The 13314-nt window shown below is 47.9% G+C and overlaps 1 protein-coding gene across 2 annotated transcripts in view; it reads right to left on the bottom strand.

Annotated features, from left to right (window-relative positions):
* C15H3orf20 (chromosome 15 C3orf20 homolog) overlaps window positions 1–11520 on the bottom strand; it is a 90108-nt gene extending 78588 nt beyond the window's left edge. For both annotated transcript variants that reach the window (XM_070574644.1, XM_070574645.1), the window contains exons 1-3: window positions 11204–11520; window positions 2922–3442; window positions 2011–2151 (exon numbers count right to left, since the gene is read on the bottom strand). In XM_070574644.1, coding sequence (XP_070430745.1) covers window positions 2011–2151; window positions 2922–3381 — 601 coding nt within the window. In that variant the 5' untranslated portion in view covers window positions 3382–3442; window positions 11204–11520. The remainder of the gene's footprint in view (window positions 1–2010; window positions 2152–2921; window positions 3443–11203) is intronic.
* Between the last annotated feature and the right edge of the window lie 1794 nt (window positions 11521–13314).

Genomic DNA, 13314 nt, shown 5'->3' with positions numbered 1-13314 from the left:
AGGGAGGGACGGCTCTCTCAGCGCTCTGGCGATGCGGCAGGATGCAGCAGTCACGGAAGGCGCTCCAGAGCTCAGCGCCGTTCTGCGGATTCGCCTCCACTAGGCCAACCACAACCCACGAGGGATGCCGAAGCCGCTGCGTCCCGGGTGAAAGCCTGTGATCCGGCAAGAAGGCTCAAACCCCGCATGAGGGGGAGTGCCAGAGGCGACCATCGTTTCCTTTTCAAGGGCAGGAAACATAGGGTTCAGGCAGAGCACCAGGGGCAGGTCTGTGGGTGGGCGGTTGGGCCTGGACGTCCAGGACACCTCCAAGGGGCTCTCCTCCCCACACAACAGACCATCAGGCAGCTGTCCCCCGAGTGAGGTGGAGCTCTAGCCCTGTGTGGAACGCAAGGTGCAGAACTCCGTGTATGCTGGTAACCATCTGCATGGAAAATTACAGCATGATCCGAAGGCCTGCGTTATCAGGGCTTAGCTGATCCCAAACAGAACCGGCACAGAGTAAATTCCCTTAAAACGGAGACGTCCATTTCATGGTAAACAGTGTGCTTGTAGGGGGGAGGGGTTTGATTGGAATTTTGTCTTAGAAAAGGAAGCCAAAATTTATCTAAAATAACCTTATTTATCTTGTATTTAACCAAACTTTGTTGGTATTGTAAGCACACACTAATTCTTATAAGAAATAAAAATGACTGTGGATTTTTTTGAGTCAGTGTGATTTCCTTTCTTCCTAAATGGCGGCATGATACCAATGAAACGAGTTCCTTCATGCTCACTTTTTGCGAAAACATCCAGGGACTTTATCAATGTTTCTTCCTCACCCTTCGCTACCCAAGTCATGCTTTCTCCATGGAGTCATTATCCTAGCTGTTTTCCCCTCGTCGGTAGTTAACTAGTTTTGCTCCATCATATCACTCATCAGTGGCTTCGCGTGGGAATCGCGCGGCTCTCCAACATCACTTTCACTAACGCCATAAAATCCTACATTTTTGCCAAGGTTTGCAATTTCACTATGCAATTTATTTGCATTGTGTGTGTGAATTATTATTAGATGTTTAACCTCTGACCATCAAGGAAAGCCTGCCAAGCATTCAGTGGCCAGGGCGATGCTAAATGCGGATGGATTTCAGAGGCAGCTTCCAGACCCCATTCCCTCGCCCATCCGGAGATGGCGTCCTCCCCCTTTGCCTCTATCCTTCCCCTCACGTTGTGGCACTTGCTCTTTGGATAATGCACTCATAAGCAACATAGTACTTCACGTTCTTTTAAACTTTATTTAAATAGCATCACACCAAATGTATCCTTCTATAACTTGCCTTTTTCTTGTTTTGCTTAACACAACTTTTTCAGATTTATCAATATTGCTATGTGTGCTTTAGTGTTTGATTCATTTTCACTTCTCAGTATGTTTCATTGTCTAGACTGTAATTTATTTATTTTTCTCCTGTTGATGGGCATTTAGGTTGTTTCCAATTTTCTTTTTTCTATCAGCAAACATTCTGCTACAACTTCTTGCACAGGTGTGTGAGTTTCTCTAGGGCAGTGTGGCTCTCACGTGCGGCCTCTAGACTGGGACGAAGCCACACCAGGCCACAACCAGGTGAGTACAAAATCTGAGAATAAACATTTAGAAAACTCTGTAGCAATTTGACATTGCTGTGGCATCTTTATCATGTTTTTTAAAGGGTCAGTTCTCAAGAGATTGGAAATTTTACAAATTGGTCCTTCGCCACAGATTGAGGAGCACAGCTCTAGGAAATGAGCAGGGGAGAAACTGGTGGGTTGTAAGATGCTAGAGCATCTCCCACCTCACAGATGCCCCCAAACTGCTCTCCACAGGAACGGCACCAATTTATGCACTCGACTGCAGTGTCTGAGGACTCCTGTTGCTTCACAGTCACCTGAACTTTTGGAAATGTCAAATGTTTAAACTGGCGGTTTGACCTTTCCATTGCACTCCTGTTGGTATTGTTTAAACTTTCACGTAAGGGCCGACGCTTGGCTACCCACCGTTCTCCATCTGTCCAGCAGCATAGCCACTTTTCCCAGCCGTGGTGAGCAGGTAGCTGAAGGCCGTCTCCTTGGCACTGAGGTGGAGCAGCTGGCTGGCCTCCACGAAGCGCCTCGTGATGTCCAGGGGGTTGGCGCCCACTAAAGAAATCATCAAAGGCAACTCGTTCTCCTCCCAGCATGAGGCTGATGCTTCCAGAAAAGGACCTCCGCAAACGGCCCAGGAAATAGGGTAGAGTGAAGGTTGACTCCTCGGGCAGGCAAGTGTGCGGGGCTCCTCGTGGAAGGGTCTCGAGCTCTCAAGCCCTGTCAGGTGGCGCTTTGCTCTCCCCCACCCTCACTCTGTTCTCTTCCCACCCGTAGGCCTGGGTACCAGCGCGGTTGGTGTTTAAAATAATGGAGCATCTAGAAGGTTGGATTATTCATGCGGCTTTACATCCTGGCCTTGCTCTTGGGATGACACCCTCATTGTAGACGGACCCCTGTTCTCATGACTCTCTCTGGTTCTGGCTCTACTGGGCTCTGTCTTGCTACCCACCGATCAGCCCTCCCAACTCGCCCCCTCCTCCTAGGTGCTGTCTCTCTCTACCTCCACATCATTGCCACCAACTCTATCCTTCAGTACCTCTGACTTCGCTCTGTTCTCCACAGCCAACCTTCCAATCTGGGCTCGGCACAGTTGGGGGAATGGGAAGAAAAAGTGGAGGACAGAGAGGGGTGAGAGGATGATTCTCGGGGGTGATCATGGGAAGGAGTTCAATTCCTACAGCAGACCCACGGCCGCCACCTATTCCCAGTGCATCCTTATATACCTGTCTCGGGTGGGTGCAGTGGACACACACATATTTGTCCAGGCCAGACCTTTCTGGGCCCAGAAAAAAGTAGAGAATAATCTGGCAAACCAGCCTTACCAGCCATAGACTCCATCATGACCTTCATCTTCAGGCTGAGCAGCTCTGTCAGCAGGTGGACGGACTGCCGCTGGAACTTGTGCAGGGTGTCCTGGGCGGAGGGCAGCAAATGGTCATGGGCGATGGAGAAGGTGAACTTGGCTGGCCTAGTGGATGTGGGCGGTGTTACTGGCGGTGGGGATTTCTTCTGGGTGGGGGCCGGCATGGGGGTCGATTCCATCAACACCAAGGGCGGGGCTCCCACGCTAATCTCCAGGCCCAGGATGTCAGATGCGGTAGGCACCATGGGGTCGGTGATGAGCTCCTCCCAAGTGAACTCAAAGATGTTTCTGATGCCCTTCGGTACAGAAATGCCTGCATTCCGGCAAACGATGAGCAGTTTGGAGATGTGGGCCAGCAGCTTGGGGGCCGTGACTGTGTACTGCCGGTACAGTTCTCGGTTACTCTTGACGTCGTTCATGTTGCTAGAGCGTGCATGCTGCTAGGTAATACTGTCCATCTCCGACAAGAGGGACTTTCAGCTGTAAAGAGACAGAGCACCCTGAGAGGTGAGTGAGAGCGAAAGTCCTTACCTAAGGTGAAGCCTTACAGACAGACAGAACAGCGGTCCTGTGCAGGAAGGAGAAGGAAATCATTGGTCACTCTCCCCCAGCAGGGCAAAGGGACGTCCCTCCTCTTTTTTCTTCCCAGGGACACCATCAGATAGACCCACATTAGAGAGTCACTTTGGGAAGGGCCTGGGGATAAGCAGGTTCCAGAAACGGTTCCAGGGACAGTCACACAAACTGAGTACCTACGGAGGGACCCTGGAGGCTGGAACGGGGAAGGGAGAAAGGTTCCACCACACCTTTTGTAGTTAGAGACCTGTGGGTGGAAAATCTGCTTGTGATCTACTAATAAGCCTGCAAAAACAAAAAGATGTTTCATTGGCTCTTTCTGGAAGAAGGTGACGCGGAAGACCCCGGCTGTAATGCAAGGATGGGCATGGAATTATTTAACACGTATATCCAAGGGCAGACAGGAAAGAATGAGAAGAATGAATTTGCTTAATTCAACAACTAATATCATTTGCCACATTTCATCAGATCTAAGATTTGATGTAATTGATTGTTAGATGCAATATTTTACAAGAAAGAAAAAAAATGAATGTAAAATGCCATTGACTATAAGATCTATCACAATTTCAGAGATGTTAAAATGGGAAAAATGCATGCCTTGAAATTGATAAGCTGTAATAACTATTTTCCCACTCTGACAGTGCTTCCTCAGGGTCTGGGTGCTCCTCAAGTGGACACATGTGGCTGTGACGTCAGCAGTATGCGTGCTTGTGTCTCGGTCAGTGACAGTGATTTTTACCCTGGCATATTTCTAAATTGCATTTTATTCTTACCTTCATGATTTATACCAAAAGAAGACCACTGGCTGAAGAGAGAGGGTACGAAGGACAATGTGATGAACACAAATGGCTAGAAAAATTCGCAAATAGACTTCTAGGGTTTTGTAGTCAGATCTGAAAGTTTCATTCATCTGATCAAAATGAACCCCATAAGGACTTCCTTCAGTAATTTATCAATCTAAAATACATCTACAAAACAGTATAATCACTTCTTGATCTTACGCCACATGACAGTGATTATTTATTTCTCTAAATTCCTGAGGGGCTTCGTGAGAATACAAGCCTCTGCAAAGATGCTCAAGAACCCAGACACATGGAAAGACTGGTCTAAGGTCATCTTAGAGCAGAGGGGTGGGTCCTCTCTGATGCCCTCTGCTGGCATTTGCGTGTGATGTCAGCAGCTGCCCCTGTCGTCTGACTTAACTGGTCCCAACCAGCACCCTTGCTAGTAATGTCGGCCTTCAGAGCAAAGGAAGGACCCCTGGCCAGCGCCTTCCAACAATCCTCGTTGCCACAGCCTTCCAACAGTTCTACCACCCTCCATCCTGACGGCCACTCCCCAGGTCCATGGCCATCCTATCCTGACACAGTCCTCATTCTTTCACTTTCAAACCCTGTCTGTCCTCTGCAGCTAATGTAAGTTTGCCACTCCAGGACCACATCCCGGGTGCACACCCTCAGCGTTCACAGAGCAGGTTCATGGCCGTGATCTTGTGTGACCAACTTGGGATGAGAAGGCTATTATCTCTCCGGTTTCACTGATGAGGAATCGGAGGCTTAGAGAGGGCGAGCGCTCAGTCAGGAGTTGCCTGTCTGCAGACTCCCGGCACAGACGCCTTTCCAAACCCCGCACTACTTCCCATTGCCGTCAAGCTGCCTCTGTCCGTCCATCAGCAACAAATCTCCAGGGAACAAGAGTCCCATAGAGCAAACCCTCCTGACATCCTGCTGGTTTTCAGATAAAGTGGCTTCCTCTGTCTATTTGCTGACCCGTGGCAGCTCTATTCCTCAGCTCTGGAGACTCGAAAAATAGGTTCGCTTTTGAAATGATAAGTCTACAGAACAAAGACACCACTCAGAATCCTGGGCATCTGGGCAGCCAGCCAGAGCGGCCTGCCCCTGGCCGCGCAGGGCAGATTGGGTTTGAAAGCCAGGACGCCAATGCAGAGAAGATGACGAACGCAATCCTTGAAACGTTGACTGGTTTGAGGAACTTCTCCCCACTCCGCACTAGTTTGTTTCTTTTGAGGCTAATTTTGAAGATATGTCTTACAAACAGATAAAAGCTGATTTTTAAAATAGCTTCTTTGAGATATAATTCACATACCATGCAAATCTTTTCAATCCTTTTTAAAGTGTACAATGATTTTTAGTATATTCAAAGTTGTGCAACCAACACTACTATCTAATTTTACAACATTTTCATCATCCCCAAAAGAAACCCATTAGCAGTCACTCTCCAGTCCCCCTGACCCCCATGCAACACTAATCTGATTGCTGTCTCTACAGATTTTCCTGCCCTGGACAATTCAGACAAATGGAATCAGACAACATGTGGCTTTTGTTGACCGGTTTCTTTCCCTTTGCAAAAGGTTTCTGAGGTTCATCCATGTTAGAGGAGGCATCAGTACTTCATTCATTCTTATGGCAGGATAACGTTCCACTACATGGATATACCACAATTTGTTGATGGATTCATGATGTGATGGACATTTTGGTTGTCTGCACTTTTTGGCTATCATGAACGGTGCTTCTACAATACTGCTTCACGTACAAGTTTCTGTGTGGACGTGTGTTTCATTTCTCTTGGATATGTATCTAGGGGAGGAGTTGCTGGGTCACATGGTAACTCAGTGTTTAACATTTTGAGGAACTGTCAGACTCCTTTCCAAAGTCCTGAGCCACTTCACATTTCCACCCCAGTATACGAGGCTTCTAATTTCTCCATGTCCTTGTCAACATTTACTATGTCTTTTTGATTCTAGTACCATCCCAGAGGGTGTGCAGTGGTATCTCGTTGTGGTTTGATTTGCATTTCCCTAACGACTAATGATGTTGGGCATCTTTCCATGTGTTTATTGGCCAATTTATATCTTCTTTGGAGAAATGTCTATTCCCATCTAAAAGCTGCTTGTTTGTTTGTTTTTTGAGGAAGGTTAGCCCTGAGCTGATGTCCACCACCACTCCTCCTCTTTTTGCTCAGGAAGATTGCCCCTGAGCTAACATCTGTGCCCGTCTTCCTCTATTTTGCATGTGGGACACTAGCTGATAAGCAGCATGTAGGTCCACACCCAGGACCTGAGCCAGTGAACCCTGGGGTGCCAAAGCAGAGTGCGGGAACTTAACCGCTATGCCACCAGGCCAGCTCCTAAACTCTGCACTTTTTTCCCAAAGAAATGCCATTTTATGTTAAATGCACAAATAACCTATATCTATTACTATTTATCTCTTCAAAATCCAGGTAGAGGTGACCACGTGACTCTCCTGGCCTCTGAGATGCAGGTGGAGCTGGTGGGTAGGACCCCAGGAAACCCTCCTAAAGGAGACTGCCCTCAGGAAGAGAACACTTTTTCTTTACTCACTGCCCTTCTCTTCCTTCTAGTCCGGAATGCATGAGATGGCTATAGCTCCAGCAGCCATTTGGAGCCATGATGTTACCTTGAGGAAGGAAGCCATGCGTTAAAGGCGGCCAAGCAGAGCAACAGAGCCTGGCTCCTCGTGACATCACCACACCCCACACCAGCACTTAACCGCCTACCTCCAAACTTCTTACACAGGAGAAAATGAACCCTGATCTCTCTAAGCTGCTCCATTCGGACCTCTATTCTTGTAGTCCAATGTGATTCCTGACTGACAACCAGCCGTGCTGGAACACCATCACTCCCTCTGCTCCAGTCCTCCAATTTTCACCCTGTCATTCATTCATTTTCCCATGACGGAGAAAAGGGCCCTGCCCTTGAGTAGCTTGACACTTAACAGGCAGAAGGGACTTACAAAATTGACTTATCAAATATATGATAAGGGTCACACTACAGAAAAACGTGCAAAAGCCATGAAAACCCAAAGAAAAAGGTGTAAAGGAAGAAGGACTGAAGCCTGTCATAGAAGATGAGTAGGAAGGGGCTGGGCAGACAGGAGGGAGAAGGCACGCTCAGCAAAGGACCAGGATGTACAAAGGAGCAGGCACACTGGAAGCGTCCTGGGTGCGGAGAACTGCACAACACATCAGCATGGCTGGGGTCCAGGGGAGAGCAGCAGGTGAAGTTGGAAATGTGGTCTAGAGTCAGATTGTGAAGGACCTTCTATGTCATGCTGAAGAATTTGCATATTAGGGGCCAGCCCTGTGGCCGAGTAGTTAAGTTCGCATGCTCCACTTCAGAGGCCCAGGGTTTTGTGGTTTCAGATCCTGGGCGTGGACCTAGTACATCTCATCAGGCCACGCTGAGGCAGCGTCCCACATGCCACAACTAGAAGGACCCACAACTAAAATATACAACTATGTACTGGGGGGATTTGGGGAGAAAAAGCAATTTAAAAAAAAAAAGAGAAGATTAGCAACAGTTGTTAGCTCAGGTGACAATCTTTTGGGGAAAAAAAGTATTTGCATATTATATAACCAAATACTCAATACAAATACACAGATGTATTGTCTTTAAATTGCTAGTTGCACCCACGTGGTAAGTCCCATCTCCGCAAATGGAGGGCAGAGACCATGTCTTTTCTCCCTTTTAGTGTTCATAACACCAAGTATGGTGCTGCCAAGTGCCAGAAACTAAACACGGTCAGCCTGAGAGACCCACGTAGACAGCTTTAAACAAAGCTCCAAGACACAACTCCCACGAAGAAATGACAAACCTGGACAGGAGGTTTACAAAGCACTGCCTCCATTCAGTAACCTGCGCAGGTCTCCTCTGCTGCAGGCCAGGGGCAGGACGGGGACAAAGGCGGGGCACTTACACGAGGCCACGACAAGTGCTCTCTGTAAGCAGAAGGGAAGCCCAGAGGAGGCAGTGTCATGGGCGGCTGAGACCTCGGGCTGCGTGACCTTCAGCCCGGCGCTGACCTAGGTGATGTTCTCAGGGGCTCTGTGTGGACACTAGTGCCACCTCCCAGGACCACGAGGCTTAAGTGAGGTGTGTGTAAAGGGTTGGCACAATGCCTAGTACAGAGTTAAGTGCTCAATGAATGTAAAGCAGAAAAAGGTAGTTATTTGAAGCGGTCAAAGGAGGCTGCACAGCAGAAAGGACAGAAACTGGTCTGGAAGTAGTCGACCAGCCAACAAGAAAAGGAAGTGCGTTCCAGGCGACAGGACCAGCACTTGTTCTAGCTGGAGGCTTTAAGCAGCTTGGCGAGTTTGGGGGGCTGCAGGTAACCAGATGATGCTACAGGCCGGTGTGGATGGGGAAGGGCGTGCGTGGGAGGGTGGGCGGCGGCCAGCTGAGGGGAGCCTGTGTAAAGCGCCGAGCCCGGACTTCACCTTGCAGGTGATGGGAGGGCCTCGAAGGACTGAGCAAGGGCGGCATCTGTGCTGAGGGTGCTCCTTCCAGGGGCTGGCAGCACAGCGGGAAGCAGTGTGAGACGCACAGCTACCAGGGGGACCAGCCAGGAGGTGAGCTGTGCCCACAGCACCCTGATTCCTGCCTACGTAAAAGGGGATTTCAGGCCTAGGTGCACCTGGAAAGGTACTTAAAAAGCACAGACACAGCAAACTGCCACCAGGGGTACCCAGTGGGGCACAAGTAGAACAGGAGTGAACAGGGGAAAGCTCTGAACAGGCGTGGGGTAACTAAGTGCTCTTGACTAGAACGAAGCTGAGGGGAGATTCGGGTATACATTTACTAGAAAAGGGCATACTGCCTTCCCTTTACTGGCACAGATCCAAGAATACAGTTTTGGGTAGAAATATATAGAGCTGGATACTTAAAAACAAAATTAAACTTAGCTCCCTCAGGTTATCCGGTCCTGGTATTCTTCGCTGGTTTCTGGCTCTCCCTGGTTTTAATCAGAAATGCTTTGATAAGGACAGAAAGCCGTCCAGAGGTAACTGCGTGACCGCAATCCGGGAGCAAGTGCAGCTTCAGGCTAGCACAGGCATGAGAACAAGCCCTCACACGACGCAGGAAAGAAGTGGAGACGGGACTAGGAAAATCAACAGACGCTGTCCTCTTAAACAACGTTCTGGGAAGGTGCCTGACTTCTCCAGCAGAAGAGAGGAAGGAAGAAGGGCAGAGCTATAGAAACAAGCGGATCTGAGAGCAAGCAGAGGTGTGCCACGCGCAGAGGAGCAAGCTCAACGGCCCGCTACTGAGTAAGGTTTCTGTGAGACTGGAACCTCACTGTCACCGCTCGTCCAGGAGACTTCACGTGCAAACCACCGGCATCCTCCACCAGGGCGATTTACTGGCACCAAGGGCCCTCCCCTCGTTAAGGCAGGTCTCCCGCTAAGACCTATGGAGAACATAAAAATGACCATCCCGTTGACCCAGTGATCTCAGCTCTGAAAGTAACGCCCAAGGGGATGGTGGAAACAGGGAGCGGGTACTCGGACAAAGGTCAACGTTGATTAAACCAAACAAGAAGATGCTCACATTCCTAACAGTGAAATAACGCAGCCAGCCAACAACTGAGGAGGCGTTGAACAACGGGGTATGTCAGCTTGATGAAGTATTAGGCAGCAATTAAATGTAAGTGAGCGGCTCAGTTTTAGAAACAACGTTAAATGAAAAGAAAACCAAAGAAACAAATGGGATGTTTACATTGAGCACACATCACATAAAAACCCACGCAGATCCTGCTGGGAGCAGAGGTACAAATCATCTTTTCAGGTAGACATGATTATTTTTGGAAAGAAGACAATAAAACACGGGCCCCCTGCAAAGACAGCACCACTGCTCTCAGACACGCCTGTGACTCAGGAGACCGGGGCCGGGCACAGGCCCACGCTTGTGTTCTGGTTTTCATGAGCAACCCTGACCCACCAGGACTGGAGGTGTGGAGCGGCAAGGCACAGGCCGGGGGGAGCGGGGTCAGGCGTCTTAGACCACACCCCGTGTTCAGGCTCAGGGAAGCCTGACTGCTGATGACGACCCAAGAGAAACGGAATACAACGTACCCCAGGGAAAACGCTTACAACCAGGCAAACTGCCACCAAGCAGGTGGCTTTCCAGAGGCAGGGAGAACGTAGCTGTTAAAATGTGGTAGAGGGGCTGGCCCTGCGGACAGGTGGTTAAGTTCGTGCACTCTCCTTCGGCCAGCGCGGATGTGGCACCGCTCATCAGGCCATGCTGAGGTGGCATCCCACATGCTACAACTAGAAGGACCCACAACTAAAATATACAACTATGTACCAGGGGGATTTGGGGAGAAAAAGCAGAAAAAAAAAGATTGGCAACAGTTGTTAACTCAGGTGCCAATCTTTAAGGAAAAAAATGTGGTAGAGAAAGAGCTGTGTAAACTGAGGGTGAAAAAGATTAATATTTCCACTCCCGGCACTGGACAATCTCACATTTACTAGGCACGAATACATAAATGCAGCCCCGGATGTATGAAGAAACATGGCAGCAGAAGATCAATACCAGGCCTGGGGGACGTTTTCACTAAAACACCCTGCTTCATGTCATTATTGTCATTTTCCAGCTCTCCCAGACAACCACCTACATCAGTTGCATCACGCTCCCGGCCCCCCAAGCCCACCCCAACACACACACAGAAATATGAAGCCAGACGCCCACAATGCACACGAGTGTAGCGCCGCCCCCCTCCCCCCCCTCCCCCCCCCCCCCCCCCACCGCACCAGCTCACAGGGCAGGCGGGAGGGCCATGGAGGGTTCCTTCCCTCTCAAGGTCTTCAGAGGTCAACAGACCCTTCCCAACTATCATCACTTACCTTAGCCATATAGGTTTTCACATGAGCTGCTTGACGTATAACTTAGTTCAATTTCCTGGCTGAAAAAGAAACTAAACACATATGGCGTGGCTACTCTGCGTGTATTAACTCTAAGACCAGGAGTAACCGCCACTCCAAATTCTAAATTCTGCCACCTCACCTGTATGTCACAATAAGGTCAGCTGGAAACCACCCCACAGCTGCACGGCCTTTAGGAGGAAATAAATTCTCACAAGTCTTTGGGAAATATACAGCTAAACATAGCCGGAATCTCATGTATATGGATTTACAGTTTCTCCTTAGGGAATTTTGCAAACAAACAGAATGATTTATTTAGCCAATTCAGACGAAATGTATCAAAACACACAAAGGCCTGGAGAAAAGATTACAATGAAAACAAACAGAGCAATTTCTGATAGGGAACATTTTGCTGAGCTCTACAAAGAGTGAACAGGGAGCGGTCACGGTTTCCAACAGCTTTCACCACTGCTTGCTCCCGAGGCACCCACAGCCCAAGACCTGCGCGCTGACTGTACGCCTGGGAGAGGAGGTTGGCTGATCCTTCCTGCACCACTGGGAGCATCGCGCAGGCAGACCGCGAAGCACGAGAGAACAGGTCACTGGGCCATGCTGGGCAGCACAGCAGCACTGGACACGGGAGGTTCCTGAGCATCTGAAACATGGTTAGCGTGACTAAGGAACTAAATTTTAATATATCAATTTAAGTTTAAAACTTGCTAATTCAGTTATTGGCAAACTTTTAAATATGTTAAAGTATGTTTGGAACAGCTTGGGTATTTGAATCCAGTATAATTTTTCAAGTATATTTTATGAAATCTAAATACAGATCAAGTATCCCTGACGAAAATTTAGCATCTGAATTGAGATGTGCTGCTGTAAGTAGATATACTGGATTTTGAAGACTAGATGTGAAAAGAAATGGAGAACATCTCATTAATAGTTTTTGTACATTGATTAAATGTTGAAACGCTATTTTGGATATACTGGATTAAAGGAAGTGTATCATAAAATTAATTTCACTTTTTTAATGTGGTTCCTAAAAAACTGAAAATGACGCAGAGGCTTACATCATATTTCTATGGGGCTGCGCTGTTTTAGAGCATGGATCTGAAGTCTTGAGAACTCTAGTGCCATCTGCTGGATACACGGGTACAAGACAGGCCTGTGAGAAACCGTGTGTCAACGCCAACTCTGGGTCTGAAATGGAAGATGTAACAAGTGGGCTCACAAAATACTAAACTAAATAAATGTGTGCTAAGAGGGGATCAGAAATAGGTTCATACAGTCTTTGAAATCCTAGATAAAATAAAACTTACAGTTATTAGTCAACAGTGACAGTGAGGCAATGTGCACGGAAGGCTCTGCCGTCCACCCCAGCTGCCCCGGACAGGAACAAAAGGTTATTTGGGAGCCCTTTTGTGACCAGTGGTCCCATAATCCTGGGCATACTGCTGCCCAACTAGTCTTCCCGACCCTTCTCTGTAATCTGCTTTTCGAGTCCTTCTGTTCTACCTTATAAACACATCCTCTTTCCACCATTCTCATATTTGTTTACTGGTTTCCTTCTTCCCTTTTCTATTTTTTATGATTCTAGAATATCTAATAATTCTATCTTTTCAGTATTCCAAACTTTTTGTCTCTTCTCCCTTTGTCCTACAAGCTGTTCCAGTTGGTTTTTTAGTTTCAGCTCTTACATTTAAGTCTTTGATCCATTTTGAGTTGGTTTAATATATGGTGTGAGGAATGGGCCCAAATTCATTCTTCTGCATGTGGATAGTTAGTTGCCCCAGAATCATGTGTTGAAGAAACTATTCTTCCCCCATTAGATGGTCTTGGCCCCACTGTCAAGAATCAATTGGCCAGATATGTATGGATTTATTTCTGGACTCCCACCTCTATTCCATTGATCCATATGCTTATCTTTTTCTCAGTACCACCCTGTTTTGATTCCTGTAGCTTTGCAGTAAGTCTTGAAATCAGGAAGTATAAGTCCTTCAACTTTGTTCTTCTTCAATATTGTTTTTGATATTCTGGGTCCTTGCAATTCCATATAAACTTTAGGATCAGCTGATCAATTTCCGCAAAAAGGT

Source organism: Equus przewalskii, chromosome 15, assembly GCF_037783145.1.
Source record: "Equus przewalskii isolate Varuska chromosome 15, EquPr2, whole genome shotgun sequence".
Lineage (NCBI taxonomy): Eukaryota > Metazoa > Chordata > Mammalia > Perissodactyla > Equidae > Equus > Equus przewalskii.
Note: the sequence above shows the minus strand (reverse complement) of the source record. Positions and strands in the feature narration are given on the sequence as shown.